This window comes from Myiozetetes cayanensis, unplaced genomic scaffold (assembly GCF_022539395.1).
Source record: "Myiozetetes cayanensis isolate MyiCay16 unplaced genomic scaffold, myiCay2020 scf4, whole genome shotgun sequence".
Taxonomy (NCBI): domain Eukaryota; kingdom Metazoa; phylum Chordata; class Aves; order Passeriformes; family Tyrannidae; genus Myiozetetes; species Myiozetetes cayanensis.
This window is the reverse complement of record NW_026087631.1, coordinates 40,505,249-40,523,921: the sequence shown is the minus strand read 5'-3', so window position 1 is coordinate 40,523,921 and position 18,673 is coordinate 40,505,249. Positions and strand designations below refer to the sequence as shown.

Sequence of the window (18,673 nt, the reverse complement as noted above, 5' to 3'; positions counted from 1 at the left end):
AAAAAATTTCTTTTGTTTCTTCTTGTTTATTACTGGAGTCACTTCACTGAAATCTGTAGTTAAAAAGTCATATATCTGATTAATTTCTTATGAAAAATACCATCCTAGTAAAAGATGGGAGTCTTTGGACTTGATCCAAAGACTGTGAGTCACTGGATCATGTGCACCTGACTTAGTTGTGGAATTAAACCACTAAAAGACTTTGTGACTGACAGTGAAGTTGCTGAAGTCCACTTTGAATGGTGTCTCATAGCAGTTATCATTCAAATATGTTACTGTCAATATTACTGACTGTAAAGGGAGACATGGTCAGTTGTGTTTCACTGGATCAGAGAAATGAAACAATAGCATAGGATAATTTTCCAATTAGTTTTCAAATTGAGTATTTTAGAAAAAAAACCAGTGTATTTGCTAAAGACATGACACCAAAAAATCGCTTTCGTTCTCTCTAGATATGTCAGTTGGGTATTTTATATATAAGTCATGTGACCCTCCAACTCCTGCTTGAGTATGTGAATGTAGGGGGTTTTTTAAATCAGTCTCTCTCTCTCTCTCTCTCTCTCTTGTATGTATAAACTCTTGATTTTTACTGGTGAAGGTCTGCTTGCAGGTTGAGTCAGTGTCGGAGAGTTCTCCAGCATGGGTGCCTCTTGCCTTCTAGAGTCAGGCCTTGGGAGCTTCTAAGCGCTCTGTGCTTAGGTGTGGGTTTTATCCTTGGTCAAAAATTGGGTCTCTGAGGCTTAGGCAGTAATACTATTTCTGATTGTTTATTTTGAATTGTGTTTGAAATGAGTTTTTCAGAAAGAATAATAAGTCTTACTGTTGTACTGACTTAAAAAAAAAATTCTTTAAGAAAATGCTGTAGCTAGATTTTTCATTTGTTGCTGAATCTGTTATACTTTTTTTAATTGCAGAAAGTGAGTGAAAAAGTAGGAGGTGCAGAAGGAACCAAACTAGATGATGATTTCAAAGAAATGGAAAGGGTAAGTCTAAATACAGATGCATATATTCGTTATTACCATACATTTTTTCTTTTGGGAATTACAAAATTTTTGTCCCTGAATCGTTCAAAAAAATTTTTAAAGACTTAACTTTTATTCAGCAGAATGGAGCTTTCCATTTCCTATTTCTGTTTCTTTTCTAACTAAGGCATGTGTATTGTATGGCATTCTTTATAACACACATATTTCATTTAGACATTGAGGCTGATGTCAGCTACAAATTAGGTTCAGTTAAACCATTTCAGGGGATCTCTGGAAACAGAGTCTGTCTACAAGATGGTTGTTTCAGTGGCAAAGGGTGCTAGCAATTCCCAGGTCCTTGAATGACAGGTCAAGAGGAGCAAGAGCTGCCTGCTGAAGCGTGTTGGCAGTGGCACTGGAATATTCATTCACAGGTTCAGATCCTGTTAGGCAGCCTCCACTGGCAAAATGCCTCAGGAAGGTGGGCCTAACCCCCCACAACAGGCTGCTTGGTAAGCCTGGTAGTGGTAGCTCTGAGTGTTTCAATGGAGGGAAATAAAAATTAAAAAAGCCACCCTGTGGTGGTGATAATATTTGAGCAGAAAGAATCAGTAGGGGCAGGCTTTTTTCTGGCTTCAACTTTGGTGATTTCTAAGGTATGTATCTGGTATATGACTGATTAAGAGAGAAGCTGTTTATCTCTACAGTTGTATAGTGAGGTCAGGAAAATCCTTGAATGGAAAATAAAGGAGAAGGGCGTATCCTTTGTACTTCTTACTGAGAAAGTACCGAGTTGGTTTCCCCCCTCCCACTCAGCTTCACTTTGTATGTGCTGAGAGTACAGGCACTGCCACTGGAAGATGTTAAGGAAGATTCAGAAAACTGGTGTAAAATTTAGGGTGGAAAAGAGGACACTGCCAGGGGTGAGTCCCACGTAAAGCACATTGTGGGTGGCATGGGTTGGCAGCCCAGGAGATAGGAGCACTGAGACCTGAGAAGGGAACAGAGTAAATTTATCAGTTGCCTCCACACTCCCCACTGGCTCTGTGTCCATTGCCAGCTTTCCCACAGGCAGTGGACATGATCCTTTGGCCCGTCCCTAGCCTTCTGTTCCCCCACCCCCACTCTCCTCTGCAGCCTTCCAGCCATTTCTGGGTTCCCTACCAGGCAGTTCAGCTACTTATTCACCCAGGTCTGGCAGACCCCTCCTGCTTCTTTGTGTAAAGCATAGAGCAAGACCTGGCAGATGGCAATGGCAACAGGAAACAGGAAAGACGTCAGTCACAGTGTGGTGCAACTAACCTACCTCAGGTGTTCTTTTTCAAAATAGGAACTTGCCATTATGGTAAAGGAGTTCTCTCTGTGGGGACACAAGCTACCCTGCAGAGAAATGCAATGTGTCCTTATAAATACAGAGTACACAACAGGTTACAGGGATTCCCCAATCTGCCAAAGCAGCATTTTTTCTCTGAGGCTGATTCTGAGAGGGAGAGTAGTTGCACACTTTGCTACATTCAGTTTAGAAAGCCGATAGGGAGTGCAAGAATTCTTACTATGGAAGAAAGTAGAAGAAAATAATGCTGTTTGGTTCTAAGTGTTTTAAAATCTTAACTACAAGAGTCATCTGGGGGCAATAAATGGTCAGTGCATCCATGCTGATAGGTTTCTTGAAACTGGAAACTAAGTGAATACCTAGTCTCCCCTATCACAATTTTACCAGACCTTGCTCTCCAACCATAATTGACTGACTTCTGTTTTCCTCTCATTTTGCCAGTTATTAGGGGATCAAAGATGGCCACTTCTCCAAAAAGTTGTCAATGACTGTTGTATCAAAACTTTTTCCCTAGTGTGGTTCCCAGGGTGATGTAAAGGATCAGCACTGTACAATGAGTTGTATCAAATTTCTAACACACCCTGAGATACTCTGTACTAATTGTTTAGAGAATGGATCTGCTAGAAACTGAAATGGTGTACTCATGCTTTAGTAGTTTTTTAGAGATTATCATCTCTATCATCTCTAAGTTGCACCAGGCTGTTCTCAGGGACATAAAAATAAAATTACAAGAAGAATTAAAAGATTTTATAAGAATAAAAAGAGAGAAAAATATCTTTCTTTTGTCTAACTTTTCATGTTTCTTTTTTTTTAACACTCTGTCCCTCAGAAAGTGGATGTTACCAGCAGGGCAGTTGTGGAAATAATGGCAAAAACAATAGAGTATCTTCAGCCTAATCCAGGTAATGTAATTTCACAGTCTTATAGTACTTGCAGCACTTTTGAAAGTACTCTTTCTCACCAGCATAAAAGTCTGACTGTATAAAATCTCACCAGTCCTCACTGACGCAAATAAGGTTAACACAAGATTAGCGAAGTTATTGTGAAATAACAGAGATGAGTACAGACTTCTTTGTGGTGCTGTCGAGGGAAAGGGAGCCTGGCTTTGGGAGGTTTGTTTGTCTTTTGTGTCTTCTTACTTCAGATAAGGGGATAAGAGCATACACCTACCAACCAGGTGTATTTACCTATAAGAATCTGAGTCAGCACTGTGAGCGTGGGGACTCCTGTAAAGCTGGAGGTGGCTGTGGACTCCCCAGAGGCAGCAGAGCTGGGCCTGCAGCCAGGGCCCATCCCACTGCTCCAGCCAGAAATGGGCAGACAGGGGCACTAGGACAGACCACCGGATTAGCCCTAGGCATCAGGAACCTGCCTGGGTAAGGGCACAGGTGAGGCCCACAGGTGGGGATCAGCCCACAGGTGGGGATGAGGAGAGGCACAGTAAGACTGGATGAGGCATCTCTTACTGTCTTGGTCATTCACCGTGTGAAGGTAAAGGACTGGGCAGTCCTTGCAAATCATGAAATAAAGGCAAAGTTCTGAAGCAACTTCCTCCATGGCACAGGAAGAGATAGCACTTTTCATTTGGTCCGCTTGTGATTTCCCTTATGAGAGTTACTAGAACAGGGAGGGTGGAAAAGAGCTGTTGATGCCATACTAGTGAAAAGGAGAGAACTGGGTATAATTAGGGATGACTAAATTGAACCTTCAAAATAGAAATCAGTGAGTGTTTTCTGTGGGGAGATGAAAGAACAGGTTTGTGATTGAGCTGATGGAGAGCTATGTGTTCCTCTTTTGCCAAAGGATCCTCACAAGGAAGGGTGATCTGGATCTGTAATAAATAAGTAAATAAATAAGTAAATTGAAGAAAATGAAGATTTCTATGGCAATCTAGGAACATAAGGGGTTTGATACTTCCGTAAGTCAATGCCAGTATGACTGATGGGCAATGGAGTTAGCTTGTGCAAAATCAAGGTGAAGGTAAAATTAGGCCCTCTAGCTACCATAAGTGTCTTAAGAGTTTCATGAAAGTACAGACCAAATTCACTCATCCACACTAAGGAATATATATTCCTAATAACTGGAAACAAACTTGAGCTGGTGTGAAATATTTCAGCTCCAGTGTGGTATACTGAAGGACTATTGCTGGCATAGATTAATTGGTGGTATTTTTATCTTAGATTACAGAAAAAAAAGGATAATAATAAGTCAATGCCACTGACAGTGAATTGGAAAAAAAAAAGGATGAATAGTGTTTACAAGTTCAAGAACTGCTAGAGAGAAAATAATGATGACTCGAATGGTTTCTATGTCAACAGATGAAATTCTGTTTATGACTCAAGTCCACAGCTTCACTGCTCATCGTCAACAAGTACTCTGCAGGAAAAGCAATAGGATTGACAAACATTATGGGGCTAGTGATAAAATTGTTAACTACTGTCAAGCTGCTGTTGTGCAACACTGTGCAGACTGAGTAATAAGCTTTGGCTGTTTAGTACTTCTCTGACTGCCTTACTGACACATCTGATTGCTGTGAATCATGAAATAGGCTCCTGGCAAAAGCAGGGAGCAAAATTTCTGGAAGTAGCTAAATGTATGAATTCAAGCACTTCAGGCTGATGTAGATTCGCAATGCTGCGGGAAAGAAAAGTTTCCTTAGTCCAGCAACATATCCCTTCGGCTGCTTGTGACACGTGCAAGTAGAATCAGAAAATTAAAATCATAATAGGCAGGAGGAGGGTTTACTTTTGTACATAGAAAATAAAATCATGTTATTCATTCCACTTAGTAAGAGGAAAGGAGGGCTATTCTCAGCACTCACTGGATCTTTGATTGGTTTATGTCAGTTGCAAAAAGGCTCCCTATAGTAAGAAGAATTTCATGGAAAATTACTTTCTTTTTCTTCAATAAAATTAAAATTTTTTGCTCCTATGGAAGTTACTGGAACCAACTTTAGAAGAAAAAAAGTGGAATGAGACCACTGGCAGATGTATTCTAGATTCCTACTAAATCATTATTTTAATGTAATAATTATTAAATTATTAGATGAATCATTCAAACATTCATTTTTCATGCTTATATTTCTTCTTTTTGGGATGTGTTTCTTGCCCTTCCCTTATTATCCTTTTGTCTCTTTCATTCCTTTCCATACCCTTTGCTTTCAACTCTTACCTTGCTGCCCCAGAATATAGCCACTTCATCTTTTTATATTCCCTCTCACATTTTTTCTTTGATTTCTGAAAATACTCCCATTTATTCCTGATTTATTCAGCTTACTGCCTCCATTCCCCTGACTAATTTTGTTTGTACGTTATTTTCGTTTGTGCTTCTGTATTTTCTCCTTACCACCATCATTTCAATGCCATTTTTAAAGGCCAGACACTTCATTAAAATGCAGTTTCTTATACTGAACAGTTAGTGAGTCTGCTGACTGTAGTTTTGTAGTGGGTAGAAGGAAAAGGTGTCAGAAAATTCAGATGTTGAAAAGCATGATCTGATGGCAAGAGTAGTGAAAAAACTAAAGGGTAGTGAAAAATTAAAAAACTCATAATTACTGTATCTTAAAAATATGTTTTCCTTTCATAGCTTCTTCTCAGGCTAAATAAGTTCTATGAGACTTGCCTGATTTTCCTGTGTCTGTTTCCATGTCTGTATCTGTGCATACATTTATAAGCCACAAACAGAAACATACAATAAGAACTACCTTGTGATGTGCACTTTTAAAAATAAATTGAAAGAAAAACATTTACTGATTCCAGTTCCAGTGTTTTGTTGCAGAAATGTGTGCAAAGTTGAAATCAGCACACAGCAGTGTGAGCTGCTGTTTTGTAAACAGAAATACTAACTCATAAGAGCACCTAACAAACTCAAGCCTTTGAAAGTGGAAAGGCAGCATTCATGGCTGCCCTCCTGAAGCACACACAATAACGTAGTTAAGAAACATTCTTTGAGTTAGCTTGCTGGCAATGGGATTTAGCTGGCAAAATTTGAAGTCAAGTGGTGTTAATTAATTCACTCTCTGCAGGCCATTCACATTCTGTAGTTGCAAAAATTCACTAAAGCACATAAACAAATCAGTTTTTTTGTGTTTGCTGCCTTTGTTTTCATCAATTATGATAATTGTGTCCTTTCTTCTGATCTGCAGTTGTGGTGTGAAATAAAATGGAAGCTAAAGTGCAGTTGAAAACCATATTGAAGTAGGAGTTTCCCCAAACCTCCATAAAAAGCAAAAAGGGTTTCAAAAGTTGTTGGATATCATGTTTGGGAACATAGGTTTTATTTAATGTTCTACAACAGAAAAACTTCCAAACATTTAAAAAATGAGGGGCACTGCAGTTTGATGTTGAGTGTACCTAGTCTGAACTTTTTCTTGAGAGGAAGGCAGTCTCCATCTGTATCTCATCTGCTACCTAGGGATTTTAAGGTTAAGAATTTGGAGATATCTTAAAGGTTTTCTTGCTTGTCATGTGTCAGACATGCTGTCATGGAAATATTTCTAGGCCTACTTCTGTCCAAGTCATTTCAAGGGAAGCTTTGACTTCAAGTGCTGGACAGAGACTCCTCTCCACCCTACCAGCAAAACAAAGTGGCAGGGACTAACAATATTTCATTCTTTCTTTCCCAGAGCTTAGTCCTAAACTTAGAAAAAGTCTTTCAAATACATTTTAGGTAGCTCAGATAAGTTTAAACACAGGAGTGCAGTCACGGCTGTGTAGGCGAAAGATTGCATGTTTGTGATATTGTCACTTGCCTTCTTCAGCTTCCAGAGCTAAACTCAGCATGATCAACACTATGTCAAAAATTCGAGGCCAGGAAAAGGGACCAGGCTACCCCCAGGCAGAAGCTTTGCTGGCAGATGCAATGTTGAAATTTGGCCGAGAACTTGGCGAAGAATGCAACTTCGGTAACTTGTTTACTTCTTTTTTCATTATAATGCAATAAGTATGGTAGTAAAATTTCATATAGCTTTCATTATTAAAGGGCTGCACTCTAATAGAGGAAGAACTGCAAGAATCATTAGAATTCTGCTTCATCAGACAGTTCCTTTAAGGTCATTCGAGGCCTGTTAAAGTACCCTTTGCAGATTTGGACTAGAGAAGTTTTTCTCATGAGTGAAAGTCAATTTATTTCCATTCAGACCCATATCTATATAGGTTAACTCTCTGTCACAGATAGGTGTATTGGAATGGAAGATGTGCACGTACGGACACTGCATTATTGTCAGTGTATAGACACAATAAAGCCCTTTTGTCCTCCGAATCCTTATACTAACTGTTATTTTCTTAATTACAGGCAAGGAATAAAAGCTCATATATTTTTAATAGGCATGGGGCTTTTTTTCTGACCAAATTCCACATTTTAAGGCACTAGTGAATACTCCTGTCTTAGCTGTCAATTTCTCCTCCCTCCAAGTCCAAATGAGATTACAAATGAGTTACAATATTAAACTGGCTCTTAACATTGTGTAGACCTATAACAACAGTATACTTTGTCTTTCTGCAGTGTTTTTGTTGGCTTCTCTGTTGCCATTTCTCTATGGCAACATACAGGACCCTCAAATACCATTGTGAAAGTTTTATTTTCTATTTGAATCTTCATTAAATTGTTTTACTTTCATAAAGACATATGCAATAGAAAAAGTACTTTCTTACTTGTTTTATGTGATTTACTAGTTAGCTTGACAGATGCACGTAGATTTGTGCTAAATACTTTTTTTTTTTTAATTAGTTGCCTCTCATTTGCTAGATTTCAAACATGTTCTTAAAAGGAAAATCAGGAGCTAACACAACTTTTACAAATTGCTGTATATTCCTTGATAACTGCACTAGCAGGCAGCAGAATAGATATGGCAATTATTTTCACATTCTTAACTAGTAGCAGCTATTATGGCTGTTTATCACTTGTTGTCTAGTCTGACAGACTCTCTCATTTTGCAGTGCATTCCTGGCATCCCCTGCTTGAGAGACAAAGCTCCTTCTGATTTCTCACATTTTTTGTTTTCAGACCCTTTGTATTCTTTGAAAGTATGTATTTTTTTCCCTCCAACCTATACCTCAAACCAGGAGGGTATGTTTGAGCTTCTTGCTTTTGTTTTTGTGCAGAGGAAGTAACAGAGTGGTGGCCCTCAAATTAATCTCGGAGGAAATCTCAGAAAGCAGCTAAAGTTATTGAAGCTTATGAGCTTGAATAGTCTATGTAGTAGACCTCTGAAGTGCAGTAGTGTGAAGTCTGTAGTTTCATAAAATAAAACTTTCATTGAAAAAATAAATCTGTGAAATTGTTACGAATTTTTACATTTCATACTGTTACCAGTCTTACTGATAGAAATGGGGAGATGTAAACTTCAATTAAAACTATTTTTTAATGTAGTCTGGTGATGGCAACATTGGAGCAAATACAGATGATTCTATTCTAGTATGTTTCAATAGAGTAAGGAATGAACAAACAATGAGGGATGTGGAGGAGACTGTCCTGTCACAGCATGGAACCTCAAATCCAGCTGTATTACAAAGCGTGGAGAGTTGGTGGCTGCAGAACTGTAAAATGCCCTTTCACACAGTGTATCGTTTTCTTAAGACTTATAATGAAATACTAACTGAAGTTTCCATGACTCAGTTTCATTCTATAGTGACTCAAGACTAAGTTATTTTGAGATAAAGTGTGTACCTTTTCTTTCAGGACCAGCACTTGCTGATGTGGGAGAAGCTATGAAGGAGCTTTCTGAGGTCAAGGACTCTTTAGACATGGAAGTGAAGCAAAACTTCATTGACCCACTTCAGAATCTCCACGACAAAGATCTAAGAGAAATACAGGTGTTGCCCGCAATGCAGCATTTTAACAGTGCCAAATGTGTGAACTGCATATATGTTCCGAATTTGCATTACTTGTGTAGTTTAAAATGGGCATTCAGATTTGCAGATGACCTGATTTTACTCTCTTCTGGTTTGAATTCTACTTTTCACTTCAGTCTCTCTTGTTTAGAAAGGGAAAGATCCAAATTCTAATGTTTTTTGTTAGTGGCATCATCAAGCTTATGCAGGCCTGAATGCAATATTCTAATCTTACTATTTGAAAACTCATTTCACTACATAGATGTATAGATGTTTACATTCCATTTTCTAGGGTATGGCAAATGCTTATATGTGTAGTAGCTGCTATTCTGAGCTCAGTCAGGGTTTCATACTGTCAAATATATGTGAATGAAAGATGTTTTGAGTCCTTTGAAATAATTTACAAAGTTGATGAAGTTATGCATATCATAAGAGATGACAAATTGATTCTTCTGAGGAACACTAAACACCTAAACTAATCATGCTCATGGTAGTAGCATTAATTTTTGGCCATCTTGATGTGGCAGCTGCTAAACAGATTAATATGAATGTTACATCTCTTAACAATCTAGAAAATCTTTTATATAAGAGAACTTTAAGATAATTTGGTGGTCTGATAGAGATGATAAAAATATTTTCTGTGTCACTTTGTTTATGAGAGCTGTTACACAGGCAGAAAGATACTAAATTGTGCTTTTAAAATAATTTTCTCCTAAACATGTAGGTAAAAACCATAGTGTTTAAGTAATTCTGTATCAGAGTTAAAAAGCTAGAAATCTGCATATCTTTTATACAGATGGAAATTACAGCTGTCCATTTTGTATGGACTTTTTTTAGTGTTGGTCAGTCATTCAGACCATTGCTTCTTAAATTATACATAAAACCACTTAATTCATGATTTTGTGTTTCTCCCCTCTGGAGAATAGCTGATATACAACAAACAGCACATGCTTGGAAGTAAGTGTGGACCACCTGCTTACAATGCAGTATCAGGAGAGTTGGGGAACATCCTTTGTTCTGTGCTTGTGTTTGCATTTTTTGTTTTTTAGCATCACCTGAAGAAAATGGAGGGTCGACGCCTGGATTTTGATTACAAGAAGAAGAGACAGGGCAAGCTCCCTGATGAAGAGCTTCGCCAGGCTCTGGAGAAATTTGATGAATCAAAAGAAATTGCTGAGTCAAGCATGTTCAACCTTCTGGAGATGGATGTGAGATACCTTTGTTAATCTTTGACCAGAGTATTAGAAAGATATTGGAAGCACTTCCCTTATGGTTGGACACACAGATTCAAAAGCTGTAGTCAAGTACAGCATGTTCATGTAGGACTAACTTTTTAGGTATTTTATAGGTAACTAAGCTAAAAAATGTAAATCCTTTGCAGCACTGTTGTGCTTCCTAACTGCAGAGTGTTAGTTACAAAACCAAAGTGTGTTTCTTTTTAGAATTACGTAAATGTAAGTCATGACTTTTACTTAGTTGTAAAGTCATTTTACCAAGCCAGGGCTTTTGCTCAACTGTTTGGGCTTCTGAGAGGATTGGTGAAGATCAAAAATGAACTCACAATCCCATGGTGTTTGCTGTAATCAGATGCAATAGTAAATAGGAAACACAAAGTTAATGTGACTGTTTATATCTGACTCTGCAGCATATGTTTAGCTTATAGACTGGTTAGGATTGAGCATTTATTAGGTTTATCTAATCTTCTATTTATAATTAATGTTGAAACTGTAAAATTAAGTGAGAAGAAACATTTATCTCTTATGGAGGAAAAAAAAACATGTCAGCTGAAGTCTATCTTCCAGAATATGTAGTCAAAGGAAATTCAGTGTAAGTATTTCTGTTGATGTAAATTATTGGATTTGTTTTAAATTTAAATACACGCCTAATCCAATTCTACATTTTGTTACCACATTGCTGTAGAGGAGCCATAACAAACCTGAAAATATTTGCATATAGAAATTAATATTTGCATAAAAGTGAAATATAGATGTGAAAGAAGTATAAAAAGTTTGTAGTTTTAATCCTTGTTGTAACATCCATCCCCATGCAGCCATTTATGGCCTGCATTTATGGAAACTATTGGCAATTGCATTACCCGCACAAGTGTTTTGGATGTTTTTCGCCTCATGAAGTAGAACACTATCTGCCTTCACTACAAATATTCTGCATACAAGTGTATGTACCATCTTCCTGTTTTGATCTGCTTCACAGGCCAGAATACAATAGAAGCATGACCACAGTCCTGTGGTTTTGTGCCCTTCAGATGCAGGGAGGGAGAAGGTGTATTGTGCTCTCATTACAGCCTCGTTTACTTTCATTCAGTGTTTCTGGCTGTGGTAGGTCTGTAGGCTGCTATTCATGCAAACCAGCCATGATGATCAGCAGAGAGGAGTTGCAGTTACCATTCCAGATCAGGTCATAACCAGACATGGTAATGAATAAAGACTGATATGTAACTATTTATTATTAGCTACAAAGACAAATGAAGTTTTTAGAGAGATAAGTAAAACTGCCTTTGCAGCAGACAGTGGTCGTTGCTTGCTAGTGCCTGAGCTGTTAGTATTCGCCTAACTTCTGCTGTTTAATGTCAATCCTCAGATTGAACAGGTGAGCCAGCTTTCTGCTCTCGTGCAAGCCCAGCTGGAGTACCACAAGCAGGCCACACAAATCTTACAGCGAGTTACTTCTAAGCTGGAAGATAGGTAATGCACTTTTTGTAAGTTTGTTAAATATATTTTTTTCTTACTTTTACAGAGGCAGAAAACCTGCAAGTAGAATGCAGCACTGTTATCTCTCCTAATTTGATATTTCTATGTTTATGAAAGCAAGGGCCATTGCAAGCTGGGTTTATATGTTTTGGAGGTGCATCTGCTTCTGAGTGTGACTCAGTGAGGACTGAGTTCAGGAGAGGACATCACCTCAGTAAAACTGTTAAATGTGATTTAACTGAAAGCTGGTGTTTATGAATATTAAATTCCATGAGACTTTAACTTTGTATTCCTTACTGTTTGTGCATGTATTCACAAAATAGTCATTCTGAGTGAAGATGTTAATAATTGCTTCTGAAAAAGAGTATCTTGTTGCATTCTCATCTACCTGAAGATCTTCCTGAGCCAGATAGTGAGACTGTCCTTATTTACCACCTTCTTAAATACTCCTTTTTCCAGTTTTATTATAAGATCCAACTTGATACAAGACTTAAATGAGTTTACCTCTTCCACAGTTTTCTCTAACAGCATATGCCATTATGAATTGATATATCAGCGCGCTTGTAGCAAGCGTGGGTAGAGCCCTTTCAAATCTTCGTTCGCGAAGCCTAGCCATGATGATGATCTTTCTAATAGAGTTTTATAATTTTTAGTTTAGAATTTTTGTTTCCATCAAAATAGATTAATCAGCTTCCCAGACACACATCCTTCTTCAAGGAAATTTGACATACAGGAAATATTTCCTTAGTGCATATGGTTCTGGAAGATTCTTAGTAAAGGCTGGATATAATTCCCAAGACAAGATAATGTTCTCATACCATTTGAAGGCAACTTTTTAATCATGGATGTAAATTAAAATTAATCATGATTCTTTGCTGTTTTCTGATGTTATTAGTGTAGATCAAATTACTGGTACTACTGGGTTTCTCAGTGTTTGTTTTCTCAGAGCATACATTCTGAAAACCTCATCCAGTTCTAAGTCTTAAAATTTCATTATGATTAGGAGTGGCACTAGTTTTGGTAGGTAGGCTGCCCAGCTGACTGTTTCAGGATACAGTTTGCAGTACTGTCTAAACAGCTAACAAAACGATTTTCAGCACTTCTAAATGAATACTGCAATTCACTTTCTTTACAAAACCTCAGGAACAGGTGTGTTGTTTTGTAGTCCATAAATAATGCCATTAAGTGAACGTACCTCTCTCTGCAATAGATTTCAGATGATCCTTTGCCCTTTTGAATAATTTTAGATTTTCAAGGATCTTGCGTCAGGCTGCTATTGTAGATCAGCTGAAGTACATATTTTGTGTAACTTTACTGTGCATCCCTAATTATAAAGAGTCTGCTGGCTAAATCATCCTTTGTCCACACCACTGGACACAAATTAGAGCTCTGTGATATGCTCAGACCCGAGATGAGGCAGGGATGTAGAGCTGTTACTATTTCAACTACTACTCTTTTCCTGCTGGTGACATGCAGGTGGCAAGGAAATGCATGGCCCCTGGATTTTGGGGTTTGTTTTTAGACTATATGGAACAGAAGATAAATAATGCTTTACTGCATTATTTATTTATTATTTTATTTAAAGCATTATTTGTTGAATAAATTTGTTACTGTTCACTCTCAGTGATATCTACAGCAGATATTGCCCATTTTGTAGATATTTTGAAAAAAAAAAAGATGGGAATGGAACCCGTTCATGCTGTTGTTTGACATGGACAATGTCTTTTACCCATCAACACTGTCCTGTGTAAAATATTCACCGAAGAATGAAAAAAAGGAAGAGTTAGATTGCAAAAAAATGTGAAAAATTTAAAAAACTTGTTAAGTTAGAAGCATGTCTTTTCAATAGATAAATCAAAATGTGCTATCAAATCAAGTCTAGGGCAGATCTAGAAAAGGTAGAGAAACCAATTTGTCTTTTAAATCTAGAGGTCTTAAGTGTTCTTCCATATGTGGTATTAGAAATATATGTTGTTCTACATAAGCTGCTCTCATTCTGTTTATCTGTTTGTTGAATTTTACACTGAAATCTAAAATGTACCCTAGAAATTCTAGATTTCTCAAATAAAAGAATAAGTTGAAATGAATGATATATAAAGTTTTTATTTTGAGAGTCAGGAAAACTGGACTTTTGTCCCTTTGTGGAACAAGTATTCCAAACTGCAAATTAACCAAGCCTTCAGCTAAAGTCTGTACATTCCCACAGTCTTCTCACAAAATGAGAAGAGTTGGCACCAACCAATTTAATAGTTAATGCTTGCCAGGGACAGAAGCAAAATTCCTGCTAAAAGGAGGACAGAAGTGTTTGTAAAGCCCTTCTGTAAGCATTGATAATCACATAACAAGTTTTTCTCCATTAGAAGCTCTTTGTTATTTTTAGACAAAAGGAAGACAGGCAAAATGCTAGGTTTCCAGACAAAAATAAAAATTAACAACCTCATGGCAGAGTCACACCAGCTGTTTTTTGGTAATTTAAACTACTGTGGTAAACAAAGTACACTACTCCAAATGACAAAACTTGTTTGGTCTGAATGATTGGTTGATGAAAACTTCAGCCATGGAAATAAAGATGTTTGGTATGTCTCATCTGCTAACAAGATACTAACGCTTGACATTTAATTTAATGTTTTGGTAGAATAAAAGAGGCATCATCTCAACCCAGGCGAGAATACCAGCCCAAACCCCGTATGAGCCTGGATTTCACAACTGGTGACAATACACAGCACAATGGAGGAATATCCCATGCCACCACACCCAAACCATCAGGTAATGGCAGTAACAGTGTGAGCAAAAAAGCCATCTCTGTCTGAAGTTTTGTATCAGTGCAGAAGTTGCATGCTTTCTTCTGGAGATTAGTTGTGAGGGAAAATGAAAATGGGGATAGCATAGGATAGAACTGTTTGAACTGTTTTTTCGTTGTAAAATGTTCACATCCCCAGGCATGAGAACAGGAACAGACCATCCACTGCTTTAAATGTGTCTTCATACTAGAAGCTCACCTTGTAATACAGATCTTCACAAAATAGGCATTTAGAAAACCAAAATAACAACTGAAAGTTTTACATAAAGATACAGAAACCTGAAGCCCACCAGACCTCCATACATTATCCTGCTTTTCAGAACCGGTGAGCCCGAAAGAAAAAAGCACTGAAAATTAAAACTCAGCCATCTGAGCTATTTTCTTTGTCCAGCTGGGAGCAGCACAATCAAGATTAAGCATTTATATGAATGTGCATAATTAATATCTTTAAGAAGTATTTGTTTCTTATATGTTATTTCATATACATATACACACATACTAAGAAAGCCTTATTATTTGTTTCACACAGTAAGGGTCTGTTATCCCATGTTATAGTGAAGAAGGTCCTCTGTCCAGACCTGATGTCAGTTATTCCAGTTTACCTAAGCACATTCCACCTTGAAAAACTGAATTTTTTTCACTACATCTTTAATCAGGATTTCTTTCCTTTTCATCACATCCCGATGTGAATATTTGATGTTCTCCCAGGTATAAACAGTAACAGTCTCTCCATTTGCCACCTTCAACTAGAAATTATCTTATACAATCTTGCAAACACCTAGTAATCTCCTCACTATGCAATCAAGGAGAAGAATATCATAGAAATTCCTTGTTCATGAGTGTGGCTTGAGGCTTGCATGCTGAAGGTCTCCTCATTCCACAGTAATTTTATTGTTCACTCTTTTTTGTAGCATCATGAACACTTGTCTGGGTTAAGGCAGTGCAGAATGATGTTCCTGTGTCTTTTCAGCATTGATATTTTTTTCTTCAGAGAGCAGTATTTAGCATGTACTTCAATAGGACTGGTTTGGGGGGCTTTTGTGGGGGGGTTGGGGTTTTTTGGGGGGGTTTTTTAAGTATTGTTGGTTTCAGAGAAATGCTTTCTTTGGAAATTCTTGAATTTTGTTTGGGGTGGTTCATTTAAAGAGTTTGTTTGCTAATTCTTCTAAATTTCAGCGGGTAGCAATGAGGATACCAAACACATCTGGTATAGCTTCTTAGTGTCAGCACAATAATCTTCCTGACAAAGAAACCAAAATATACTTTGAGTGATATGTAAAGAAAAGAAATAAGATTTTATTACAGAATTTAATAAATTAAATTTGATATTTGAAAAATTTGCTCTGTTGAGATCTATAGAAATGAAATATTTTTGTCCTAAAATAGCTTAAGCATAGGCCTTCTAGGCAGAGTGAGTGTTTGAAATGAATATGCAAAAAGGTTGAATCTGAAAGTTATTCATCTTGAAGCTAGTATACATGGAAAAGTAGAACTGCCATTTTGGTAAAGTAGCATGTGTTGTTTCATTCAGACCACTGAAAGTGTATGAACTTTTACTGTGGAAAGACAGGCAGGGATATGATTTCTTACAATTTAGTGCTGCTAAATGCTAAATATTTTGACTAGTAACAATTTTGCTTTTCGTAGGCTTGAGGCTACAGAGACTTCAGGGGGAGAGAGGGTATTTGTTAATTTCATATAATGTGTGAATATCTCATTAACTAATGACTTATAATAATATCCATTAGCCATCTTAAAGAGTTACAGTCAGATGTTCGTGAGCTAGTATATTAGAAAGCTCTCAATTTCAGATTTGTTCTGAATCTATCCTGCTGGCCCTGCAATGAAGTGTTTTATGGGAATGGGGAGAAAAGGTCTTTGGAAATGTGATATTAAAATACAGAGAATTTCGAGCATATACAGTGGTATCACCTGTACCAGTGAAGTTTCCAAATAAAGGGCAAAGACATAGTTATATCTTCACTGTTGTTTTAAGGTACCCCTTACATTACTTACCCGAGGTAAAGAGACAAAGTGTCTCTGTGCCTGTAAAGCTCAAAATACATTAGGGCTTTTGAGGTGTGGGCCTGATGGTAGCTTGCTTCTTCTTGGATTCTCAGACATTTACTAGCCAGCACATGGAGTAACTGAAGGTTACCAAAACTAATAGTTGTCTTCTAATGAAGTTTAGCAGATTATCAAAGAACTGTCATCAGCATATAAGTGATACCTGAAACAGCAAAGTCTGTCATAGGTATAGTGGTAAAATGTTGAAATTTTTAAGCACATTTTTTTTTGTGTGTATTTCTTTTTCATAGGTGCTCACATGGATCAGCCATGCTGCCGAGCTCTGTATGACTTTGAACCAGAAAATGAAGGGGAACTGGGATTTAAAGAGGGTGATATCATTACCCTCACTAACCAGATTGATGAAAACTGGTATGAGGGGATGCTCCATGGCCAGTCAGGTTTCTTTCCCATCAATTATGTTGATATTCTAGTTCCCTTACCCAATTAGGATTGCTGATCCACCACCTCTGACACAGACAGTTGTGTCAGTACCACTGCTTTCAAAATGCTGCTTCTTACACCTTACAAGTGCAAACTGCAGTGGTTAGAGTCATCAATTCCTAATGAGCATCTTTGGTTTACGTGTTGTCATACTATGTGGTGGTGATGCGTTGTATCTTCTGAGCCAGCATAGCGTGGATTAGTTTATTGACCATGCTGGCCTGGTAGTAACCAGAGCCATTAGTGAGATGAAACTGGGAAGATGATGGCAAGCAAAGCAGGTAACTCACAGTGAAGTAGCAGAAAGTGAAGGTGGTCTTGGGAAGATAATGCCTGTTACTACTGTATTATTTTTCAGTCTTAGTTCTCTATAAAAAGAAGGAAAAGTTCTTGCCATTCCATCTTTCCCTTCCTAATGATACAGTTCACACAGGTCTAACATTGACTAACCAGGACTGTATCTTCCAACCAAACTGGCTGGCTGTTTTCACAGAGAGAGCTTAAGTGTAGACCCTCTGGTTTCTCAGAAAGTGAACCACTGCACTGTGTGTCCTGCTGCTCTCTGCTAATTTTTTCATTCTTAATTATTGTTAAAAGGCCTATTTCCATCCAGAGGTAAACTGTATGCTATGAAATGGGGATTCCTGTAGTAAAAATGTTGGACCACAAACCACCTGAACTTGCCCTTCAGGAACTTTTAGCATGCTCACCAAAATGCCAGTAAATGGGCAAGATGGGGAATAAAACTGGCATTTATTTAATGTTTCTTGTCAAGTCTTGGCAGAAAACCTTGCTGCTTAAGCACCAGATATCCTTTGTAAACTCATTCACAGAGGAATACAGTAACCAACCAAACATGATCCTCACTTCATTTGTTTCTGTCCACCATGTGTTCTTCGAACATCATTTATGCATACTCTCTCCTCAATGAGGACAAAATAAAACATGCTATTTTTTGTGTTGAGCAGTTAAAGACAAGTGGCTGTATATGCAGAAACATTTCCCATCTGTTTTGTTGGTTCACTTGTGTTCCTCCTTCCTGCACTTAGTGTGTACAGTGCCGTGCCTAGCTTCTTGGCATTCTTTTAGTAACAGTTGCAGAAGTTCTGTTAGTTTAGTTATCCAGAGTTCTATTTATCTAAATTGTACAGACTCTATCAGAGGTTTAATGTGCTGCTTCGAATGTGCCACTTCAGTACTGGATGATGTGAAATGAAGACAAATCCCTACTGCTTAATGTATAAACTATATCATGGAAAGTATTGTTATTTCAAATAAATGCTGAGAGAATAACTTGAATAATGGTGTGGATTGTTGCTTTGTTGCTTTAAAATTTGTTATGGTAACTTCAGCTAACAAAAATTTTTTTTCAGAAAGCCTATTCTTCATTTCCTGCAAACATGAAAAATGCCTTTTTTTTGTTATTTGTTATTGTTATAATTTTGCTTCAGTCAGATAAATCTCACACTTATCATGGCCCTGTAAACAGGATAAACTGAACACTGAGCACATTAAATTAGTGTCCCAAT

The 18,673-nt window shown here is 37.5% G+C and overlaps 1 protein-coding gene across 1 annotated transcript; it reads left to right on the top strand.

The window, feature by feature from the left end:
* The first annotated feature begins 851 nt into the window (after positions 1-851).
* On the top strand, positions 852-18,446 carry SH3GL2 (SH3 domain containing GRB2 like 2, endophilin A1). The gene is made up of 8 exons (XM_050329963.1): positions 852-983; positions 3,125-3,197; positions 7,055-7,198; positions 8,974-9,107; positions 10,175-10,333; positions 11,724-11,827; positions 14,469-14,599; positions 16,952-18,446. The coding sequence occupies exons 1-8, from the start codon at positions 975-977 to the stop codon at positions 17,149-17,151; spliced, it is 954 nt and encodes a 317-aa protein (XP_050185920.1). The 5' UTR covers positions 852-974; the 3' UTR covers positions 17,152-18,446.
* Positions 18,447-18,673: the final 227 nt, after the last annotated feature.